General features: G+C 37.3%; 1 protein-coding gene across 2 annotated transcripts in view; it reads left to right on the forward strand.

Annotated features, from left to right (window-relative positions):
• The first annotated feature begins 43 nt into the window (after positions 1-43).
• Positions 44-19,549, forward strand: part of prkd2 (protein kinase D2) — a 32,775-nt gene continuing 13,269 nt past the window's right edge. Inside the window, exons 1-6 of one of the 2 annotated variants that reach the window (XM_058413504.1) lie at positions 44-311; positions 488-938; positions 12,820-12,958; positions 14,009-14,140; positions 14,318-14,514; positions 16,515-16,698. In XM_058413504.1, coding sequence (XP_058269487.1) covers positions 615-938; positions 12,820-12,958; positions 14,009-14,140; positions 14,318-14,514; positions 16,515-16,698 — 976 coding nt within the window. In that variant the 5' untranslated portion in view covers positions 44-311; positions 488-614. Of the gene's footprint in view, positions 939-12,819; positions 12,959-14,008; positions 14,141-14,317; positions 14,515-16,514; positions 16,699-19,549 lie in introns of both variants that reach the window. The other variant, XM_058413505.1, reaches the window with a different exon arrangement.

Below are 19,549 nucleotides of genomic sequence, written 5' to 3' on the forward strand. Positions count from 1 at the left end.
CAGGCAAATACAGACAGTTTGAGGTGGAGACAAGGGAGGGAGTGTCTACAAATTCTCAAGGCTGTACTGTTTAGCTCAACTAGACAAGAAACCGAAACGGTTCAACTTGCAAAGCAAGCTTAACCAGGCGTTCTCTCTTGACTTCACTATTTCCTGTATTAGGAAGCCATCTTGTTTGGACAAGCTTATGCGACATTACTTTTCCCTTTTAATCTTTTGTACTTTTTTCTTTTTTTCTCATTGTGAGTCTCCTGCTGAAGTTTGGACTTTCTCCTTCTCAAAGCAGCTTTAGAGGAGCAGGACAGGAAGAGGTAGGGGGAGCCTTCGGGTGGGAAGGAGGAGGCAGGCTTTCTGTTTAAAAGCTAAGTTTAGTTATCTATGTTCCTTGTCTCCTTAGTTTAAGAAATTAAAAGCATTTTGTGAAGGAAATAGAAGTTACAAGTCATAGTTTATACTTTGTATTTGTATTTTCCCCCTGTCGTGTTAGGAGAGCTCCACAAACAGGATTGCAACAGTTTGAGGGAGTGAACTGTGTGTTGGCCTGTCTGTGTACTTCTAGCTCCCTCACGCCCCTTGGTCTTGCTCCACTATTTGACTGGCTTTAACATTTCAGGATGGCCAATAGCAGCCCTGTAATGCCCTCAGCACCCCTATCTCAGGTATTCTTCCCTCCGGGTGGTTCCTCTTCCCTGGGGTCTGTGGAGACACAGCATGCCACACCAGTTTCATTGCCTGCTGTGTATACACCAGGCTTCCCTGCTATGGAGACTGGTTTTTCCCAAGGGCCCAGTGGGACCAATATGTCTGTCATTCCCCCTCAACCAGCTGGAGTGTCTTTCATTATCCAGATCGGACTGACTCGAGAGTCAGTGTTACTACCCCAAACAGCGGATCTTACATATGTCAAACAGATTGCCTGCTCCATTGTGGACCAAAAGGTGAGTTCCAGTTATATTATTCCAAGTATATTATTATTCATCACACAATTTTACATGCATTTTTAAGATGGTCACCTAGTCATCAAGTGACTGCACTGAAAGAGAAGCTCTATCCTCCATTTATATCATATATCAGAATGATTAAAACTTTACATAAATTTTGCACTGTGTTTCTTGTAGCTGTTCTCACAGTTGAAGTACATTTTTTTAAGAATAGCTGGTTCTACTGTATGTTGTTTGTTCTAAACATTCAGACCATTCTTTCAGCTTTCTGCAACATACTACTTAAGAAATACCCTAGGCATTTGAGTGATGCAAAGGCATTTTAAATTGCTTATTTTCTATACTATCAACTGAATGAAAAATGATTGTAATCCTGTGTATAATTTGATTTGTTTTTGTTTTGACTACATTCCAGCACAACATTTGAAACAAAGGGCCTTCTTACTATGTTCATTCAAAAAGCTTCCTCTGTTCCACTGATATTTTTCCATTGGTCTGCAAACACATGTTGCACTCACTGAATGAAGGTGGGATTATTTTTTGGGTGAAGGATTGTGCCTCTCTTGTTTTAATTACAACATTTGCTATAATACGAAAAATAGTAAAACATATTTATTAAAAACAATTTATTACTCCAACTTTAACTTAAGACTTTCCTTTAAAATTGGCATGTTTTTAAAAATCGATTCACTATTTTAAAAAACTAATTTAAATTATCCGGGACGGTATAAATGGTCATGTCCCTTCTGAAACATTATTAAAAGACTGTCAAGTAAGTCAATAAACTAAGTTACATTTAGAGCTTTCTTTGATTACATGGGCTGGAATAAATGGAAACTACATTTATTATTTTGGCATCTGTACAGGTAAAAGCTGAATAAATCAATGGAGAAACACAATGATTTTGAAAGAGTGCTTATTATTGGGGCACAGAGGGTTGGAGCTTCAGTCACAAAGCCTTTTCAACAGGCTAGTGTTTCAGTGACTAAAGGAAACAACTACATTTAGATCTGTGTGAAAGTCATCAGTAAATAGGGATGGAAATTGCAGACATTCAGTGACTGATGCTTGTGCATTAGTGCGATATGTGTGGATTGTTACAGTTGTGGTGCATAGGAGTTCAGTGATGCAAAAAACATTGACACTAATCTGCAGGTATGTTATATAAGTTATACGGTCAGTTCTGTTCGTAACAAAGTGGGTGTATGAGTCTGTGGCATACAGTATTAAATGGTGCTGGTGATAATGCTTTGGGGGGCATTTATCCTCTAAATAGGAAGGCAAATCTATATGTTTTTTTTTCTGACGAAACAAGTTTTACCAAGATGACAAATCCCTCTATCTACATGGTATGAGGGTCTCACTAAATAGACTGGTGATTCTATGAAAATTGATAGTCATGTGTTATATAATATATACTACTATGTACAATATACTACTTAGTACTTTTGTACTAAGTACAAAACTTACAAGATGATGATTTGACTCATACAGGTATGTTACTAATTGTTGACTGCTGTATGAAACAAAAATTGGGGAAATCCTATCCTAGTTAGACACTGAGTCTATTCCTGTAATGCCTAACATGAACACACTAGTAGCAGGATCTAAAATTACTGCTTGAAAAATATAAGCTCAATGTTCTGTCTGTTTGCTCCATATTTTTAGGTTTGACACTGTGGACTGACATCTTGTTGAAAGCTCTGTCTATAGCCAAAACTGAACGTCTTAGCAATGGAAGCTGTGTTTTGGATTAAAATATCCTTCTTAACAGAACTGATAATGCCAAAGACCAACTGCCAGAATACAGCCCCAAAGCTCTTACTGTGGATAAGTGGGTTTTTTCCTTGCAAGAAATCACCCTTTTTGCCAAACATACTGATGGTTTGCATGGGCAAAAAAAATGTATTTTGGTATCCTCTGACTACAACACATAATGCCAGTTTTAGTTACTGTAAAATGATGCATTGAAAGTCCTGGTGTTGCATTTTCTTGGATGCTCTCAAGAACGGCTTGTTTTCTGCTGGGCTTATGAACAACTTGTTATTTTGTAGGTGGAGTCTAAAACTAATTAAATGATAAGAATCAATTCATATGTCAAGTCAAGTCAAGAGTCAAGAAGCTTTTATTTTCATTTTAACCATATATAGCTGACGCAGTACGCAGTCACAATGTTTCTCCAAGCCCCTTGTGCTACATAAAACAACATAAAGCATTTTTTTATATCTAACAAGGTGGTACATACAGTAAGAGAAACTACCATTATTCAGTGCTAAAAACAATAATTCCATGGGTCCATGTAATTTAGACATTATATTATATTACTTTATTATACTATCTCTTATGTGATACATTCGGGGAATCAGTAGTAACAACGCTTTTAATCATTAATGCCAGTTAACTTTAACATGTATAAACTATTTATAATAGTTTAAAAAATTTTAAATGTTGTAAAAATGCTTATGACAATAATGTTTCAGTTGTGACACAAATTTAATCAGACTCTGCTCATTTGTGTTAAATTCTAGTACTATAGTTCATTACATTTGAACTGTTACTACAGTTACAGTGGGCTGTTAATGTGTTTTTTTTTTCCATGAAAATAATTATCTGTAGTGTCTGATATTTCAGTTACTTGATAATATTTTTTTGTTTATTGAACTGTTGTTAACAGGCAGTAATTTACTAGCAGTCATGATGTTGTACTGAATATCATCATGGGATTTATTATTTATAGACAGACAGACGGATAGATAGATACGATTAGATAGATATAATGCTTTGTATGCTATGCACACTGGTAAACAGACCAGTTGCAGATAAATGTCTTTACACAAGGATGCAAATACAAAGAAGTTTTTTGTTTGTTTGTTTTTGCATTGGCATTGCTACTCTGTTTTTGGAAACTTTTGTAGCAGTGTCTGCGCATAATTTCAATCAGTCTTGCTGTCTTCTGCATTCGTTCTGAGCAACTTTGCATCGCAAAACCATGTTTGATGCTATATTTATCAGACTTAATAGATGTGAACTATTTTACTATTCAAGGAAACATGCACTCATGTCTATAAACAGGAAGTGGATTGGCACTTGAAAAAGGAACCTGCTTTGTTATGGAGGAACAACGCTCTTATACATAACTCACGTTATATGGTCATAGATCATTGTTAGGATTTGAACTCTTGATACCTAATGATATGGTAAATTCTTGTCTGTCTTGCCACTTAGGAGGCTGTGTGTTAAGTAACTGTAGCCTTTCTGTCAGCTTGAATCAGTCTGTCCATTCTGCTCCCATCAACATGACATTTATATTCACAGAACTGCCACTCACTTTAGGTTTTTTACATCTAGAGATTGATGTGGCTGATGGGTCTATCACCAACAACCATGCCATAATCAAAATCCCCATTCTGATGTTTGTTGTCTACATTAACGTTAGCCCTTGACCTGTATCTGCAAAATTCTGTAGGTGCTATGCTGCTGCCACATGAGTAGGCTGATAATTACTGCTGCTGATATTACTGCTCCTAATAAAGAGGCCAATGTGTGTATTTGTTAAATACACTTTCCAAACTGTTGCTACTTCCATGCTTGTCTACCAATTCCTTTAACTGTGCTTCCTCTTGCTCTTTCTTTTTATGCTTTCACCACTTTGTGGTGAATCATGTTTGGGTTGTCTGTATGTCAATCTGTCCATCATAGATCCTCATTAGTGAGATATTTTAGAACGTTTAGTTGAATGTTTGTTGGATTTATATGGACTCATCATTGCAACCAAGAGATGAACTGTATAGATTTTGGAAGGGTATTTGAGTCAAGCAGATTAATAAAAAGGAGAATTTTGCTTCAGCAGAGGCATCCAGGTCGTTCTACTTGTTTCTGTATAGAAAAAGGCTTGGCATTACACTGATGGATTCCTATGGAATCAGTATAGATTTCCTATCAGCTTGCAATAGGACCTCTTGCTTTAGATTACTAATTGAAGCCCATTTCTAAAATGAGTGATCTTTCAGTGCCCTTTACTTCCCTTCCTCTGCACCCTCTTATGTTACCAGTCCCATGAATTGAAAGGCAGGCATTGTTTTTGAAAACCAGTCCTGGGTTGTGCATAAAGTTAGACGTCTCTGATCCATCATGAATTCCTAAGTTATTTGAGGGTTTGGGGTATTATTGCTTGTGAAAAATTTGTTTACTAATACAATTATCAGCCACCTTCTGTATTAGATAAATGAATAGCTATTGTTTTAAAGGGATTAAAAACCATTATGTTTCCTTGTTTTGCTTTTCTTCAATTAAAATGTTCAGCCTTAATGAAAATATAAAACTTTTAAAATATACTGTACATATATCTGACACAATCAATTATTCTGTCAGATAATTATTCATGCTGTCATTCTTGGTGTACAAACCAGTGATCAATATGTAAATATTTATCAATAGGGAAAGGATTCTTTCCCCAGACCTCCAAGTGCCATAAAGTCAACCACTCATTTAACATCTGCCAACAGACCATTAAAGTAGAATTTCTATTATAAAAACCAAATGCATTCTATAAATGTTATTTATAGAATTTTAATTTTAAATTTCACATAGTAAAATTATGCATTTTTAGAAGTTAGGTGGTTCAGAAGCTAGCATTTAATGTATATATATACAGTCTGATATTAAAAGTACAATATACTAACAAAATACTTTTTCGTTAAAATCCTGAAATGGGTTTACAGTACATACCAGGAATGAAAAAAGAGAAACATACAAATATATTTATACTGTTAACACAAAAAGTTTATCAGACACTTTACCATAGTGGGTGGGTTTGGGGGGTCAGGTGGTACTTCCACAATGTGAGCTCATATAATCCAGGCTTATTTTAAATAGCCTAAGTATAACTGGTCCAGCTGAGCTAACACACACAATGTCCATGTGATTTCTCCACTGTGTAATTGAAATGTTTCATTCAAAAATTCAAATTCAAAAAGCTCAAAAGTCAAGTAATTCTCATTTCATATGTCCCATTTCTATGTTAAGTCATATGCAGCATAAACATCATTAGAAGCCTGACTTCTAATGGGTTTGTCCAAAATCCCATGTTGCCATAGAACCAGAAAAAGATTTATTGCCAGGTACAGCAAAGGGTCGGTACGTGAGTGGGGCTTAAGATCTGTCAAGGAACATGAAATGAAAACTGATGGAAAGCGTGGCTTACCTAGACTCGTAGCAGTATCTACGATGTAATTTCAACTGGAAATAGAGGTTCAAATTTGGCTAAATAGAGGTTCAGAATTCGGGGGCCTAGTTCTCAGGCACTGTTAAGTGCAGCGGTATGGGACTGGTGTCATCCAACAGCTACCGAAGAGCTCATTTTAGCTGGTATAATGTGATTATGTAACTATATAAGCTATAATGCATGTTGGTCATATTGAGACCTCTGGTGTTCAAACATTGCAGGTGCATTAGTTGCATACTGCACATGATAAGGCTCATTCCCATGATGCACAGTGTCAGATTTTTGCATTGCACTGCATCATGTCACAAGGTACTGTTACACTCCTGTGGGATACTGTACCTGAAAGCCTGGGAGTATTTGGCATTTCTGTTGCCTGTCTTGTATTCTCCACTCTGTGACCTCAGAAAAGGCCAAATATAGCCAAATGCTTAAATGTGTGTGTTCTTTATGTGAGTAAGTTTCACTGTTTTCTTACTCACCATGCTTGGCTTGTTACAGTGAATGTGAAAAGCCAAAATGATACAACTGAAAAAACAGTATAGTGTTTGTTAAAAAAACACGTTTAAATTACTTATTTTTTAACATATCAGATCATGAAACGACTGTTTTTCTGTTTTGGAAGGGTTAAATCACATGTTTATATTATCACGCATTTATACAAGTATTGACCACAACTGAATCTTGTTGTTTCTACAACACTTTCTCATCTCAAATAAATCTATCAGTACAATCATCTGCATTGGAATCTTTTTAAAGGGAAAGGAAAAAACATAAGTATTCATTTCTTTCATATCTAATTTTGGACACCTGAGCATCACACCCATACATGGGCACAGTTGGGTAAAAATGCTTGGTAAAAATCCTCATATCATTAAATCATTTAAACATAAAGTGCTGGGGTCACACAAGTGAATTAGCGGAGTAAAGTTTTAGCCAAACATTAGACAAAAGGACAGAAGAGAACAAAAAGGAGAAAGGGGAGGGCCTTTATAATTCATCACAGTTTTCACAGGTGCACCCTCCCAAGAAAGACCGTATGAGAAATCCAATCCTCAGTGACACAAAGCGCCCTTAGAAACTGTGCTGTGCTGTTTCCAGGCAAATCCTCTGGAGGCACAGATATGATTACAACAGTGTCTATTGTTTGCCTACTGTGCAAACATGCATAGGAACATTGGCATGAGAATACACTGCATGTGCAATCAGGCTAAGTGACTGGATAGCATAACAAATTGTATTAGAATTATGTAATGATGCTGACAGACAGATTGATTTTACAGAATTTGTTAGAAGAAAGACCAGAGTTGGACAAGCTTTTTTGCTTGGGAGATGTGTGTAGACAAGCTTTTATTTAGAGACATTGATGTATGGGGAAATTTGCCCTTTGTATTGCTGAATTCTTAAACTTCTTAAACTTGAATTCTTAATTCTTAAACTTGAATTCTTAGAAAAGACTGAAATAGTAGGAAAGGAAAGACACAGACAAGTTGAAAATACAAAAAAATTCTGAATTCACCCTGTGTAATATTTACAGCAGTTTAGTGTTTGTGCTAGTATTTGTAACACTTCAAATATGTTTAAAATATATTATAATATATATCTATCTATATAATGTATATTTATCCATATATATATATATTTCAGAGCAAATCTATGTTTGGCTTGCTGTCTGTCTGTCTGTCTGACTGTATATATACTTAATTATTAATATCCTGATGAGATCATGGCACCACCCCTTAACTCCCGCTTTCCTCCAAGGAGCACCATAACATTGTGTATTTCATGTGCTCAGTGCTCACACAACAATAGTAATATTAAAAATAAGACAAAACTACATACAGCAACTAATACTTTCAGTAGCTGATCAAAGTCCCAACAACGGGTGACTATGACATGGCCCTCACAGCTCACACAGCTGTAGCATAGCATTCTGTGTTAAAGGAGCAGAGTACTGTAAACTTCTCTGACACTAAAGAAAGCAAAAGACAGACACTGTATGTAATCAAACAGAGTAAGAAAGCAAAAATGCGCACAGCATATAAGTTTTAGTAGTTTAGTCTACACTACTACATATATTTAAAATGATGTGCTAATTGGTGAGCATAGAGAGTCTCATTATTCATATTGTAGAGCTTTTCTGCCTGGCCTCCAGGCAATCCTCATTTAGAAGATTTCTTCGTGGAAAGTATAAAGTTATTTTCAGTCTTGAGTTCATGTGGCATCACCTCGAGGCAGTTACATTATGCTTGTTCTTCTTTACACTGGTGAATACTATTTCATGCTCAGTTTTCATTTCCTACATGGTTCTTTTTGGCAAGTAAATAATGGTTGAAATCAGTCAGTATGTACGAGAAGTTAAGGGCTCAGGCTGTGGTCATTCTATACCAAAGCATTCCTTTCTCTTTATTCAATCTGAGAAATTTTGCAAACTGCTATCTTTAGAGAGTAGTGTATTTCCGTGTATTGAGTGTGAAATAGTGTATTGAATGTATTTACTTCTTAATTGGAGTATAGAATCAAATGCTTCAAAACTGATCTGCTGGTGGCCTATTATTTCTTCTTCAGTAACTGCGTTTTTATGGTCAGGTTCATGGTAAATCCAGATACTCAGATAAAAATCAATTTCTGGATGGAAAGCCAGTCTGCTGCTTATGACAATTATTTTTCCAAAATTATTATGAAGCTCATTTTCCATATGAAACAATTATTTCAATGCCATCAAACAAAAACAGTAATCAAATTCTCTTTAATAATACTCTTATGGAATGATATGTATGCCTTTTACAAAAAGATACCTTTTGCAAATTTTGCAGAGCAATCAACATACAGTCTGGTACATAGCTTTAGGACAGTAACACACATATATAAATAAGATTGATCTTTAATACTCAGATGCAAATCCGTTGTAGTAAGTGACTGCCTGAAGTCTGGAAGCAACAGACATCACAATGTTGATCTGCCAGTTATTTGTTTGCATGTCTTCTGCTTTCAGTTTTGTCTTCAGTAAGTGAAAAGTAAGCTCAACGCTGAGGTCATGTGACTAACTTTTAAAAACAGCTAATTTCTTTCCCTTGAGTAGCTCTTTGCTTTCACAGAATTTTTTTTATTACTATCCATGTGTACTTAATTATCTTACTGAGCAGGGAGGTTTCCATTGCCATGTTTGGTACCTAAGGCTGGGGTTAAGCACCACTGTAGAAACTGATGTGTGTGTGTCCTTTTTTTTTTCTTTGTTTTTATTGCGAGCTCTTTTCAGCACATGCCTCCTCTACTTAATTAACAAAATCAAAAGAAACCAAAACACTAAGCTGCTCAAGGTGTGTTACCTGGATCCTTAAGGTGTGTTGTATTGATTATGTTAGTACCAGTGTTGTATAAAGTACCCAAAAGCCATACTTGAGTAAAAGTACAGGTATTTTGTTAGAAAATGACTCTAGTACAGTGAGGGAAAATTTTTTTTGATCCCCTGCTGATTTTGTACGTTTGCCCACTGACAAAGAAATGATCAGTCTGTAATTTTAATGGTAGGTGTATTTGAACAGTGAGAGGCAGAATAACAACAAAAAAATCCAGAAAAACACATTTCAGAAAAGTTCTACATTGATTTGCATTTTAATGAGTGAAATATTTGATCCACTATCAATCAGAAACATTTCTGGCTCCCAGTTGTCTTTTATACAGGTAACAAGCTGAGATTACAATAGGAGCACTCTGGGGGAGTGATCTTAATCTCAGCTCATTAACTGTATGAAAGACACCTGTCCACAGAAGGAAGCAATCAATCAGATTCCAAACTCTCCATCATGGCCAAACCAAAGAGCTGTCCATGGATGTCAGGGACAAGATTGTAGACCTACACAAGGCTGGACTGAGCTACAAGACCATCGCCAAGCAGCTTGGTGAGAAGGTGACAACAGTTGCGATTATTCCCAAATGGAAGAAACACAAAAGGACTGTCAATCTTCCTCGGTCTGGGGCTCCATGCAAGATCTCACCTCATGGAGTTTCATTGATCATGAGAACGGCGAAGAATCAGCCCAGAATTACACTGGAGGATTTTGTCAATGATCTCAAGGCAGCTGGGACCATAGTCACCAAGAAAACAATTGGTAACACACTACGCCGTGAAAGACTGAAATCCAGTAGCGCCCGCAAGGTCCCCCTGCTAAAGAAAGCACATGTACAGGCTCATCTGAAGTTTGCCAGTGAACATCTGAAGGATTCAGAGGAGAACTGGGTGAAAGTGTTGTGGTCAAATGAGACCAAAATCCAGCTCTTTGGCATCAACTCAACTCGCCGTGTTTGGAGGAGGAGGAATGCTGCCTATGACCCCAAGTACACCATCCCCAGGTGACAGGACAACTGCACCGCATCAAAGGGACGATGGACGGGGCCATATACCGTTAAATCTTGGATGAGAACCTCCTTCCCTCAGTCAGGGCATTGAAAATGGGTCGTGGATGGATAGTCCAGCCTGACAATGACCCAAAATACACGGCCAAGGCAACAAAGGAGTGGTTCAAGAAGAAGCACATTAAGGTCCTGTAGTGGCCTAGCCAGTCTCCTGACCTTAATCCCATAGAAAATCTGTGGAGGGAGCTGAAGGGTCAGCCACAAAACTTTAATGACTTGGAGAGGATCTGCAAAGAGGAGTGGGCCCAAATTCTTTGAGATGTGAGATGTGAGATGTGTGCAAACCTGGTGGCCAACTACAAGAAATGTCTGACGTCTGTGATTGCCAAAAAGGGTTTGCCACCAAGTACTAAGTCATGTTTTGCAAAGGGGTCAAATACTTATTTCACCCAATAAAATGCAAATCAATGTATAACTTTTTTGAAATGTGTTTTTCTGGATTTTTTTGTTGTTATTCTGTCTCTCACTGTTCAGATAAACCTACCATTAAAATTACAGACCGATCATTTCTTTGTCAGTGGGCAAACGTACAAAATCAGCAGGGGATCAAATAATTTTTTCCCTCACTATAAAAGTTAGTCAACCATTATAATTCTACTAGAGTAAAAGTCTTAAAGTATCTGAAATAAACTGTACTTAAGTATCAAAAGTAGTATTTTCATGGATGTACTCAAGTATGGAAAGTAAAAGTAGAAGTAAATTAATAAAAAAGCAAGCAAGTAATAATTTGGAGAATTATGAATTTTCTTAAACTTCTCAATAAGTGCACCACCAAAAAAATAAGACTTGCATGAAAGAAAGAAGAGGCCTTTAGAACTGTATTGTAATGAAGTGTACAGTATCAGTGTTTCCATACATGTACGCTTGTAACTAAGGCCATGTCCACACGTACCTGGGTATTTTTAAGAAGGGAGATTTTTCTCTGTGTTTTGACCTTTCATCCACATGCTAATGCAGTTTGAGGTCGTTGAAAATGGAGCTTTTGGAAAACTCCTTCCAAAGTGAAGATTTTCCAAAAGTCCGTTTTCAGTGGTGTTGTGTGGACGGGGAAACTGTGTGGTCTGTGTGCCGGTCTCCTTGATTTGACGTTAGCTTTGTTTATGAAGATATTTTGTGCAGTAGCAGACTTACCTGAACTAGTGACTGTAAGTGACTAGGGACTTTTTACATGTGTGCACATACCTACGCAGTTACTCACACATTACGTTCTTGAACAGAAGCTCACTGCTGCTGCATACAAAACACACACAGTGACAACACACACAGCGATGGTGGTTTTGGACGAGACCCGGTCGGACTTCTACATTCTACAATAAAATTTTCGCATGTCAAGGGCATTGCTTTCACGTGACACGCCATTGTTGTTAAACTACCGGAACCGGTAATAAAGTTTTGTCTAGGCTTCTGATTGGCTAGGCATGCTCCTGACAGCACTTAACAGGGCGTTTTGCGTTTTCATGTGGACAAAGATATTTTTAACACTTAGGTCATGTGGACAGAATTTTTTAAAAAAAGGTTGAAAAATCTCGTTTTTAAAAATACCCAGTTACGTGTGGACATAGCCTAAAGTCATCACTAACCACAAACTTCCTTTACCGCAAATTTGGGCACAGGTTTTTTTTGTAGTAAGTAACGAAAATGCCGAACAGAAAATGTATCGGAGTAAAAGTATAGAATTTGTTTCAAAAAAGTAGTGAAGTAAAAGTAAAAGTTGACAGAAATATAAAAACTCAAGTAAAGTACAAAAACTCTCAAAAAGTACTTAAGTACTTACACCACTGGTTAGTACCATCTCTATCTGGCTTACAGCCTCCTGAAAAGAAAACACACATCAGTAGGCTGCTGCTAAAAACACACAGTTGGGAAGAATCATGTGTACCTGCCAATTCAACCTACCCCTCTCTCTGTCACAGCCATGTCCATGCTGCCTGTTGCCAAACTTCCATTCGAGTTGCCCACCTTACACAGTTCAGGTGAAATAAAGGTGTTGCAGCAAATCTGAAATGAAACAGCTGCTTAACGTGTTTTGTAATTACAGAAGTTTAGTATATGTCAAGTATGGGTTATAAATATTTTAAAAATTCACAAAAAAATTAAATTAGTACAGACACAAAAGAGCTTCACTTTTCTTAGCTCTTGAATAACATTTCCACAGCACAGATTAAGTTAATGTCTGTGATGTTAATCTCTCTCAATCTCTCTCTCTCTCTCTCTCTCTCTCTCTCTGTCTCTCTCTGGCAGTTCCCGGAGTGTGGTTTCTATGGGATTTATGACAAAATTCTTCTTTTCAAGCATGACACAAGCACTAATAACATCCTTCAGTTGGTCAGTGTTGCAAATGATATCCAGGAGGGTGATCTTGTGGAGGTGGTGCTGTCTGGTGAGTAACTGTACCTTTCACTTGTTCTAACATACCTGTCATAGTCAGCTGTAGTCAACTGCAAGAGACACACACCATACGAGAAGCTGTTTTTACTTTCAGACAATATACTGTAAGAAATTACTGTCTCAAAGTAACTTTAAAGCATTAAATTTGGGATATAAATTATGAATTTTAAAATTTAAATTTACCACTAATGAGTAAGTCAGAAGTGGCTGTGGTGATGATATGAAGAAAATTTGAGAGAACCCAGACTCAGAAGGGAACCCATCCTCATCTGTGTGACACTGGAGAGTGTGATCATTACTCTTTTATAACAAAGATTACTCTTTTATAACAGTGGACTATATTGTTAAATATATACAATTGCATAATCAGGGGATTCATTCTAGACTCCAACCAGTATCAGGGTAGATCAGGCGGGTCCAGAGAGAAAAAGCAGTCAGGAACACTGGGAGCTGAGAGATAGATAGATAGAGAGAGAGAGAGAGAGAGAGAGAGAGAGAGAGAATGAATATATTAGGTATGCTTGTGACCATGTGATGGTTAATGACAATGTACATTATGTGTAAAGTGCAGGCAAGGACTCTGGTAAGACTAGCTATGACATCAAAACTAAAAGGGAGAGTTAGAAGGTGACAGACAAGAGGGCTTCCCTGGACTTCCCTGGACTGGGTCCAACCACTTCACTGTCAGCAAACTTGATCGAATGTGTGAGAGTGAACACATACAGGGCCCCATGCACACACATTCACACACTCACTTCAAACGCAATTTACTCCAGCCAATTCACCTGCTGGCATGGTTTTGGGAGGTGACCAGAGAAAACCCATGTTGATACTGAGAGAACATGGAACAGAAACTTCATGCACACACTAACTGGGGACCCTGTTTATGTGCTGTGGAGCAAAACTAATGAACCAAATAGACTTTTTTGTAACTAAAAATTTCTTTTGTTTCTTTTTTTTTGTTTCTAACTATGAATTGTGATATTTATCTAGTAACGTTGAAGTTATCTAAATCACTTCTATGTTGTGTATGTTTCTTCAGCGGCTGCTACCTTTGAGGATTTCCAGATTCGTCCACATGCATTAAATGTGCACTCATACCGTGCCCCTGCCTTCTGTGACCATTGTGGAGAGATGCTTTTTGGTCTTGTGAGGCAAGGGCTTAAATGCGATGGTGAGAGCTACTCATCTGTGGGAATACTTGAAAGCAGTATAAAAATCAAAGAATTCCAAGTACTGCCACTCTAGATTTTGAGCAATATGATGCTAACATCTGAATTAGGTGTAAAGCATTAAAGCTTTCACAGTTCTTTTTTGTTTATTTATAGTTCTCTTATTTCTTCCCCTTCAGGTTGTGGTCTGAACTACCATAAGCGCTGCGCTTTTAGCATTCCCAATAACTGCAGTGGGGCGAGGAAGAGACGGCTGTCAACCACATCTCTCACCAGCAGCCAGTCTCTCCGTCTGTGCACCACTGAATCCCTCAGTAGTGTAAGCACCAGCACAACCTCCGAGGAAACAAATCTGATCCGCTCACACACACAGATGGTAAAGCTCACACACATCCACATGCCCAGTCAGAGTAAAACAGTATTTGCCCCTTTCTGATGTTTTTGTTGTTTTGCATATCCTGAGTAAACACAAAATAAATGGTCCCATTTATCAGGCAAAAAGTTAAGACAGAAATCCAGAATTTATATTCATACAAGTCAAACATGATGCTATCAACTTTCCATAACTGACCATGAATTCAACCCTCTACCAGAAAATCCTAATCTCAAGTGCAACAAGACAATGATCCAAAGTACAAGAAGTCCAAAATACAAGTCGACCTCTGAATGGCCAAAAAAAAACCAGAATTATGGTTTGTAGTGTACTAGTCAAAGTCCTCACTTTTACCCTTTTTACCCCATCGAGATGCTGTGGGGAACCTTAAAAGCCTCCAGTATGACTGCATTAAAGCAATTCTGTGAAGAGGCTAGATTCCTCCACAGTTACTGACCTCCAGTTTTCAGAAACATGTAGTTGTTGTTGTCACATTTAGTGGTGAACTAATTTTACTTTCACATGTTATACAGCAGTCAAATTTTCATTTAATAAAATAAATGATAGTTTAACAATTGTTTCGCTTATCTTATTTAAAATTTTATTCATGGATTTGATAGCATATTTGTGACAAATGTAAAGGAAATCAGAGGGGGGCAAATACTTTTTCATAGCACTGTACGTTCAAGCTTATATTTTGCATTAATCTGCATATAGTCACCACCTTATGACATGCAGCACATTGTAGAAGAGTATTATTTAATTTTTAAAAGAAATTTGATTAGACTGCTTACATGTCAGTGCTTCAGCTGGAAAATTCAAGTCAAATTATGCTAATACTATGTTGAGATATACACTACCAGTCAAAAGTTTGGACACACCTTTTAATTCAATGTTTTTTGTTTAGGGATTTATTTTCTACATTCTAGAACAATACTGGAGATTTCAAAACTATGAAATAACACACATGGACTTAAGTAATCCATATGTAATGACAAACTTTTGACTGGTAGTGTGTATATATATATATATATATATATATATATATATATATATATATATATATATATATATATATATATACACAGTGGTACCTCAGTCCTCGACCACTCCTGTGTTTGAATTTTCGGTATTCGCTTCGAATTTTTGATCCACTTTGACCTCGGTGTACGAAAATATTTTCGGTGTACTACCTGACCATCAGGAACACCGGTTCTTGTTTCATACAGGATTTCAAGGAATATCAACATTCCGAAAAAAAAAATTCAAACAAATGTAAATAATGACTGTATTTTCGACACAAATTTTCAGTTTTTGAAAATATTTTTCTGTGATCAACCCGATCTGAAAATAACTATTTTGACCGCACACACTTTCCATGTGGTGTACCCTGGCATAGACAATAGAGATGAAGCAGTTTATGTGGGTCATCTGTTCTGAAAGCATCATCTGTGAGTGCTTGTGTTATAACCCCATGCTATCTTTTGTGGTATAATTTCAGTAGCCATGTCTCAGAAAAAGGGTTGCAAAGAGGAAAGTTGTGAGATTAACCATAGAGTTGAAACAGATTAATTTGTTTTACATTATTTCCTATTGGGAAAAATAATTCAGTTTTCGACCAAATTGGAATTCAACCAGACTTTTGAAACAAATTAAGGTCGAACACTGAGGTACCACTGTATATATACATATACATTCAGGTAGTTCTTAATGGGTTAGTTGTGAGTTCCATCACAAGTTAACAAGTTACCTTAAAGCTTAAAGCTTTGCATAGGCAGCACTGCATAAAATAAATGGCTATGAACAAAAGATATTAATTAAAAACTAATGATTGAATATTTTTCTGATTGAAGTACTTAAGACATTGAGATGTAGTCTTCCAGTCTTCTAGAAGAAATTATAGATTAAAAATGTTCTTGATTAACTGGAATGCTCATATATTTAGTTGTTCATCTTGTATTACCAAACAGTAAAATTCTTTTGTTTTTCTAACTGTTGTGCAGCCTCGAACTCCCAGTGAGGCACGACGGTTCTACACATGCCGTCCTGTTCAGCTGGACAAGATGCTAATGAGTAAAGTAAAGGTGCCTCACACATTTGCAGTGCACTCCTACACACGGCCCACCGTCTGTCAGTACTGCAAAAGGCTGCTCCGGGGCCTGTTCCGCCAGGGACTGCAGTGCAAAGGTCTGAGAGACTGGTGACAAATGATGCTTGGGGTCACTTAAAATTAGTAGGGTGTAATGAAATTTATTGTGTAGGGTGAATCTTCCTCCTCCTAGCTTCAGCAGCTATAGTGTGCCATTAATTAATACTGAGTGTGATTGTGCCATTCTTAATAAAATTCATCTTGTTATTGCTTTTAAATGAAGCTATAGCTAATCTAATGAGTTACAAAGTCACACTACCTAAGGCCAAGACATGTTTCTGGAGACGTTTCTATGTGTAAGAGCAAGAAATAGAGATGATGATAATGTAGCTGGTGTGTTTAGAAAACTGGTGTATTTTATTTATAATTTACTTATACACTTAGAATGTAGAATGGGATATGCATTTTACTCTACCACTCACCATTTCTTAATGAACATCTTTAGTAGCACACAGATTATTTTAATCCGTTTGAAACTTTATTTTAATCCTTTGATTAAATCAGGAGTGTACAGTCATCTCTGGAAAAAACTGGTGTGGGTGCAGGTTCTCATTCCAACCAAGAAGAAAAAACACCTGTGTTTACTGAAAACCAAGTTCAACTGATTAAACAGGTGGAATCAGGTGTGGCTCCTGCCTGATTGAATGAAAACCTGCACTTACACTGACCCTTTGTAGAAAAGATTGGACACCCAAGATTACTTTTATTTTTCTGGTTAGCTATGCATTGTTTCTATTACATCAGCCAGGTAGCCATAGTAAGGATTTTATCCTAAGAATGAAACCTGACTGCTGCACAGTAAGGCATTGAAAGGCCACTAGGCCACTTTCCCTCCTAGTTAACTTTGCTTCTATGATTATTTTTGCTGCCTTTAATTAGTGAAGAGAAATGTAGTGATAGCAGGAATAATTTTAATTTCTGTTCATAAAATTTAGACTATCAGATTAGTTAGATACCATTTAACCTATGGTCAAATGGTCTGTTTTAAAATGTTTCATGATTAAAGTCAGGTGGTAACTAGGGCTGGAACTGTCAATTATTTTATTTTTCAAATACTCCAAATATAACAAATACTGATTTTTAATTAAAGCTCAATACTTTAATTAAAAAAAAGAAAATTATTAGTAGAATACGAATCAAAATAAATGATATTCTGTAGAATAATGCTCATTTACTCTAAATATAGCCCTAAAAACATAAATCTAAAATGCTGGCTTAAATATTACATTTAAAATCAGTAAAATCAAGTGTAACATTTGGGCATGCACAGGACAGTCACACATCCATGAATACTTCTACTCATACAGTCTGCTCTAATTCATCCAAAAGATATTCTGTCGGCTTAAGGTCAGGACTCTGCGCAGGCAAGTTCTTCCACACCAAACTCACTCATCCATATCTTTATGAACTTTGCTTTGTGTACTGGTGCGCAGTCATGTTGGAACAGGAAGGGACCATCCCCAAACTGTTTCCACAAAGTTTGGAGCATGAAATTGTCCAAAATGTCTTGGTATGTTGAAGCATTAATAGTTCTTTTCACTGGAACTAAGGGGCCAAGCCCAGCTCCTGAAAAACAACACCTGAATTCAATGATTTGGAGGGGTGTCCCAAAACTTTTGGAAATAAAAAAATATATCTGGGAAATTTGGAGGCAAAGTCAACACCTTTGTGGCACAGCGCATTATCCTGCTAAAAGAGGCCACAGCCATCAGGGAGTACCGTTTCCATGAAAGGGTGTACATGGTCTGCAACAATGCTTAGGTAGGTGGAACGTGTCAAAGTAACATCCACATGCATGACACTGCCCAAAGCATGACACTGCCCTCGCCGGATTGCCTTCTTCCCATAGTGCATCCTGGTGCCATGTGTTCCCCAGGTATGCAAACGCACCCGGCCAGCCACGTGATGTAAAAGAAAACATGATTCATCAGACCAGGCCACCTTCTTTCATTGCTCTGTGGTCCAGTTCTGATGCTCATGTGTCCATTGTTAGGGCTTTTGCCGGCGCACAGGGGTCAGCATGGGTACCCTTACCCTTACTGTGGCTATGCAGCCCCATATGCAACAAACTGTGATGCACTGTGTATCCTGACACATTTTTGTCAGAACCAGCATTAACTTATCTGTTGGCCCGGACCACATGAGCCAGCTTGCACTCAAGCACCCAATGAGCCTTGGCTGCCCATGGCACTGTCACCGGTTCACCACTGTTCATACCTTGGACCACTTTTGATAGATACTGAGCACTGCAGACCAGGAACACCCCACAAGAGCTGCAGTTTTATAGATGCTCTGATCCAGTCATCTAGCCATCATAATTTGGCCATGTTAGACTTGCTCAAATCCTTAGCTTACCCATTTGTCCTGCTTCATCAACTTTAAGGACAAAATGTTCACTTGCTGTCTAATATATCCCACCCATTAACAGGTGCCATGATGAGGACATAATATAAATATAAATATAAATATAAATATATATATAGTGGGGCAACATGTTATATTCTGGAGTGAAATACATACAATCAGTCAATCAAGGTCAAGGCATTAGAGCACAAACCAACAAAGTTGTTAAATTATTACTTGTAAATAAAGCTGGAACCAACATAATTGTATGCTTAATGCTGTAGTGAGGTACAGTAGACACACTCACAGCTCAGTTTTATTAGGAACAACTGTACATCGACTTATTAATGCAACCTTCATGATCACATCTTCTGATGACTATTTCCAGCTTGATAACACACCATTTCACAAAGCAAAAGTCATATCAAACTGGTTTCACAACACTGAGCTCAGTGTTCTTCACTGTCCCAGTCACCAGTCATGAATCAAGTAGAACACCTTTGGAATAGAACAGGAGATTCACAGCATATTCACCTTCACCTTCAT

The sequence above is a fragment of the Hemibagrus wyckioides genome, linkage group LG17 (assembly GCF_019097595.1).
Source record: "Hemibagrus wyckioides isolate EC202008001 linkage group LG17, SWU_Hwy_1.0, whole genome shotgun sequence".
NCBI lineage: Eukaryota > Metazoa > Chordata > Actinopteri > Siluriformes > Bagridae > Hemibagrus > Hemibagrus wyckioides.